This window comes from Saprolegnia parasitica (genome assembly GCF_000151545.1).
Source record: "Saprolegnia parasitica CBS 223.65 unplaced genomic scaffold supercont2.229, whole genome shotgun sequence".
Taxonomy (NCBI): Eukaryota; Oomycota; class Saprolegniomycetes; order Saprolegniales; family Saprolegniaceae; genus Saprolegnia; species Saprolegnia parasitica.
The window spans coordinates 11-5,760 of NW_012156623.1; the positions used below are offsets into that span (position 1 = coordinate 11).

General features: G+C 57.1%; 1 protein-coding gene across 1 annotated transcript; it reads right to left on the reverse strand.

Annotated features, from left to right (window-relative positions):
- Nucleotides 1-994: 994 nt before the first annotated feature.
- Nucleotides 995-3,905, reverse strand: SPRG_15958 (hypothetical protein; the record flags this gene model as incomplete). The annotated part of the gene is made up of 5 exons (XM_012355319.1): nt 3,642-3,905; nt 3,134-3,595; nt 2,989-3,087; nt 2,800-2,933; nt 995-2,740 (listed from the first exon to the last, which is right to left on the reverse strand). The coding sequence occupies exons 1-5, from the start codon at nt 3,889-3,891 to the stop codon at nt 995-997; spliced, it is 2,691 nt and encodes an 896-aa protein (XP_012210709.1). The 5' UTR covers nt 3,892-3,905.
- Between the last annotated feature and the right edge of the window lie 1,845 nt (nt 3,906-5,750).

Below are 5,750 nucleotides of genomic sequence, written 5' to 3' on the forward strand. Positions count from 1 at the left end.
CATCGATGCCGACCTGTTGCACCGCTGTTGTGCTTGCCCTCACCGTTATGGTTTGGGCTCAAGACTGTAGTCATCCTCTTTGAATATCACTGCGGCACCTAGATCAATGTGCGACCAGGCTTGGCCGAAATCTTAAATCAAACATTCATCCACGAAGATAACGGGAAACACGTTCATATATAAATATCCACCTGCGTCGGCTTGCTCGGAATAGTGTGATTTGCTAGGCTTTGTAGTACAGTTGACCATGGAATCTCTAGGCAGCGCCGTCGTGTACAAGTAAAACCTGTGCTTAATGAACAGCATACCGGTATCGAGATACTCTCGATGCTTTTCTGTCGTACCAGATTCCTCCCGCACTTCTTGGCGGCAGCCTTGTAGAGCCTAAAGTAGCAGGCAAATATATTCTCCCTAGAGATGAAACGCCCAATAGTTTTCCTCAATCCAGATCTAACTACCTGGTGGCTACAGTGATGTTGGTGTCTGCCATGCCAGATGTGGGCGAGGCGGGCTGGCTAAGTGACTGACACCATCAATTTGGAAATGGTCGGGGCTCGCGTGCTCTGCGCCTGGATCTTGAATCTTGTAACGTGTATATTTTTGATCTTGGACTTCTACATCATTCGGCCTTGACCGGAAGACCTTTCCCGCTTCTTGAAAACAGCCCTTGTGTAATCGGCAAGTCGACCAGTCTTCGCCTTTGGTGTTGGTTCCACAGCACTGATTTCGAGGTGCTTCTGGGACCACAAGGCTCGATTGCAATGGCATTCGATTCGTTCCATCAAGTTTTGAAGAACCACCACCGACCGTTCTGGATACTTCAAGTGAGGTCGATAACTTCATGCGACGCACCTGCCACTTATGCTTTCTGGTCACGCGCTCGACTCGCACAATACGTGCGATAACGTCGACATTCTGTCGTTGTACCAGGGGGTGGTACAAGTAGCTTTAAATGACCATACAAGACCACAAAAAGTGATATGGTAAAATCATGTTAGCGCGCAACCTTGGAGGGTACGATTTTTCCCGTCGCTAGGATGGCGATACGCAGTCCGGAGCTGTGTTTCGGTGCCAAGAGAAGCTCGAGGTGCTTCAAGTAGTTCGCCTCAGCTGGCTTGAGCCGGCTCTTGATATGTGCCCGAAGCATGGGCTGGTCTCTCAGAGTGTAGAGAAGCGTCTTGAGAACGGTAACTGTACCGGGGCCCAGCTCTTGCAGGCTCAGGTGGTCGCGGCAGCCTTCGTTCATGACCATGGTCACCTGCACGAGCAGCATGGCTTCCTCCGTCTTCCGTTTCTTGATGGCAGCGACGATGTCGGGCCCAACCAAGTTGGCTTGTTTGGATTGCAACAAGAAGGACGTGACCTTTTGCACTGAGAGCTCCGCATGGCGCGTCGGAGGACGACTGGGCACGATGGCCGCCGTCGATTTCCCATGGGAGAAGAGACGCGTGCGGTAGAGCGCACCGATGCGCTGGGTCTTGCGCATGGTCACGTCGCGCGAGGCGCGATGCAGCTCGTCCAGGTACATCTGAAAGGCCCAGTGCGTTGAGAGGCAAATGTCATCGAGCAGCGTCAGCAGCTTGTACGACGTCGCGATCTGTGCTTGGGCGGCGAGGATGTTGGCCACAAAGGCTTCCGAGAGCGCATTTGCGGGGTTGCTGGTGGCGGCATTGCTTTCGATCATTTGAACGATGCTCAAGACAACATCGGCGACACCTTCGGCCCGTGACACGTCGCTTGGCTCGCGGCTCGCGCGCAAGAGGTACTGGGACAAGTGGAGAAGGTTCCAATAGTCGGTGAAATGCACCGTCATTGACTCCGAGCACTCGAAATGCGAGACAAAAAGGTGGCGGAGGGTCGCGGCGGCGGCGCTCGACTGACTCGGGCTCGCGCTCGCGCAGATCGAGCAGCAGACGTAGAGCATCGTCGGCTGCGACAGTCGAAGGACGCGTGCTACGTACATCTCCTGCAGCACTTTGGCAGCGATGAGACGCGCGGGGGATGCCGAAATACGGCTGAGAACCTTCAGCGTATGGATGCAGTTGGAAAGAATCGATGCAATGAGCGGCGACGACGAGAGCTCGTCCATATGTTGTGTTGTTGTGTGCGCACCGACGGTGACATTTCGCTGGACAAGTGCGAGGAGCGCTGAGCCATGTGGCCGGCTGCGGTTGTGAAAGCCCGTGGGCCCAAAGGCATTGTTTACGGTGGACATGCGTTGGTTGGACCAGAGACCAAGGGACAGCATCGAGTCCGCGCCTGGCTCGTTCAGCGGCGTGTGGACCGAAACGTATTTGAAGTAGAGATTCCACAGCGCTTGACACGTGTACGCGAGCACGAGACCTTGTTCGAAGGCCGGTGAAGTCTTCAAGTTGTCGTCCAAAAGCGTCAACAGGTCGAGAATGTCGCTGGTCGACCAGCGCGACTGATCTTCGAGCGCGATGCTCACAGCAGCAATCGCACGGACGCGGGGCGTCGAGTGAACCAGCGATGCCTTCAAGCTCAAGTTGGGAACGTGGTACAAGCGGGCACGCCGCGAGTTGATGGCCCACGTGGCTGCGGCAAGCGGAAAGTAGGCTACGGCGGCGGCCTGTAAAATGCGTTGCTCGACAAGGGACATGCTTTCCGAGCCGCTAGCGTGAAGCGCGCACGAAATCCCAAAGAGGATCGTCGAGGTGTAGACAGAGGTGGCAAACGAGAGCGACCGCAAGTTGTTTGGGAGGAGCCCGACGCCGAGGCACTACATAGGGTGGTTGTCGACCCATTTATATTGGGATGCGCCATTTCAGTTGGACGTACGGGCTGGTTGACGTAGTTGTAGTGCAAGAGGAGCGAGAAGAGAACCATGTTGAAGATGCTAAATGCGAGGAAGACGTGGATCTTGTCAAAGTACAGGAGGAGGCGCTGGACCGTGAAGAAGCCGAGGCAGCACGCTAGTTGGTTTGACTCGTTTCAGTATATATAAGAAAAGCAAAGACAATACGGTACCTGTCCGCGTGTACGCCATGAGGGACCCAAACGACGTCTGGTATCGAAATCGAACCGCGAATACTTGGTCGTTGAGGCGCAGCTTGTACTGGAGCGAGTCTACGCGTGCCATATGATCCATATCCCATGAAGCGTGCGTCCATACGCCAGTAAAAGAGCACAAACGAGGCCGTGCCGAGCGCGGCAAACACGCCATACCGACTTTCGCTGCCGCACGTCGTGCCGTCGGGCAGTGTCCACGTGTCCATACCGTTGGAGCACGCACCAATGTCGACGATCGTATACATGTAGAAGAGGCTGCACGTGTCAAAAAGAAGCGGCGCGACCACTTTTGTCAAGAGGCCGTCGATGCGTCTCGTGACGCGCCGCGGCAAGAGCAAGAGCCACAGCAGCAGCGTAAAGAGGCAAAATTTCAGCCACTGAAAACCCGCCGACGACTGGGCCGCGAACGTGCCGTTGGTATACTCGTACAAGAGAAGCTGAACGGGAAGGTAGCTAAAACCGACGAGCTCCGAGCCCATTGCAAGCAGCATGAGCACCCGGCGCGGGTCGCCAATCTCGCGGCCAAGAACACTGTGTGTTTGACGCGCCACGACCACACCGAGTGCTAGGAGCGCATATTAGCGACTACCAACCCAGTACTGGCAGCGTACCTTGTGTGTTGATATCGTGAAGGTCGTCGACGCTGGTGCGCAGCTCGCTTACGATGCCCGTGAACCAGCCGAACCAGACGCTAAGACCGAGGAAGATGGCCCAGAGGGTCGTGGGCAGCACCGCGTTGAGGACGTTGAGGTCGCAGCACGCCCAGTTGCTGCTAAAACCGAGTGCGCAAATGGTCGTCCAGTTAACATGGGTGCATGCGCGGAGACACACGCCTATCGGGTCATCACAGGGCTCGGTCATGTCTCCCTTTCCCGCGCTATTTTGGTCGCTGAACTTAACGCTCCACGTGTCGGCCTTCTTATTCGCACTGCTATTCATATCGTGTGGCAAAATACAATTGATCAAGAAATGTGGTGTCGCGCCAAGTCCGTGACCACGTCGAGCCTGGTTCCCGGCGGCGCCACGCTATAAGGTCTTACTCGGAGTACGACCTTCTCGGTTTCCGAAAAGCCCACACGTGTAAAATGTGAATAATGTGTAAAAAAACGTGTAAAATACTGTGATTGGTGCAGGCTTTCTGCGACACGTTGGCAATCCAAGGAAGCGAGCCATTTTTCGAACGTCGACAGGCGAGCATGCGAGCCCTCGGTATCGCGGTGGTCCTCGGCGCCGCCTACACTCGCAGTGCTTCAATCGTGCAAACGGTCGAGTGGAACACATCGGGGCTGAGCGGTCGCTGCGCCTACGATCGCCTGCAGGTCCAGGTATCCTGGTCCATCGCGTCCGCGTACGAGCCCACGGAGACGGCCTTTGTCGGGCTCATGCACGCGGCAACCGGTGAACTCATCCGTGGCTCGGACGTCCAGCTGCATGCTATGCACACCAGCGACAATGCCAAGAAGGGTAGTCCGCCTGGGCTTCGCTGCGAGGCCGACCCGGTCGTGTGCCAACCCGACGTGACGACGCTCGTGGTCCCCAACCGGCCTGACGGAGTGCTTCAAGTCGGCGACGAGCTCGAGCTCGCGTTCAGCGACGACACAAACGAGCCGCTCGTGGCAACCAAGGCTGATCTCGAAGCAATCTTGGACTTCCCAAATGACTTTGGTCCCGCCGTCGCCGGGACCTGGGTCACGCCGCGGCTGCTACGCATCGAAATTCTGGTCGCGCCGGTCGACGACGTCTGGATTCGCGACATTCAGCGCTCGCCCAGCGTCAAAGCCTTTCCGATCACGTACGACGCAATGGAAGTCTGGGCGTATAGCAGTGTACCCGTGACCTTTCGTGTCGGGGTCACAGGCGACTACCGCTTTGTGCTGCGGCTCGGCGACCACCCGCTGCTCCAGCACGCGTCGGATGTCGTTTCTGTGGACGACGAAGCGCCTTGCGAGACGGACAAGGTCCTGCACTCTCTCGTCCTCGACTCGGCGACGACGGTTCGCACGCCGTCGTACGTCATTCCTGGCATCCTTGCACTCGACGGCGACCACTCGGCGACGATCCCGCACACGTCAATTCCGACGTCGAGCACTGGCTCGTGGTCGATTCTGATGTGGGTGTACTTGACCAAACGTGCCAACAACTCGCACCAAACGCTGCTGTACAAGGGCTCTGGCAGTGACGACCACCGGACGCCGTCCATGTGGCTGAACCCCCACGACCAGACGCTGATGCTCAGCGTGAGCTCGCGCGACGACATGTTTGCATCGGTCTCGAGCGCATCCGCGCTGCCGATTGGCCAATGGGTGCTTCTTGGCGTCGCACTGGTCAACCACAGTGCCGACAGCTTTGACGTGACGCTCACCATCAACGGCCGCGTCGACGCACGTATCTACGCCAGTAACGCGACACTGCTTCCGAATGGCGGCAACCTGTACGTTGGCGGATGTCCGTGGGTCCGCGGCATTCAAGGCTTTGTCAGTGACGTCCGCCTCTACGCTGATGCCATGCCCGAGACGGACGTCGGGCGACTCTTTTCGTTCGAGCAAGCGGCGTACTTTGGGCGCGGCCGTCCAGCGCAGCTTAGACAGCTCACCGCAGACACAATATTGTCGTCGACGATGCCCGGCACCGAGCTCGTGGGAACCTCGACCGATGCATTCGACACGGATGGCCTCCTCGACACGGCCACGTCGTATCTCTTTGGTCAACGATATGACGGT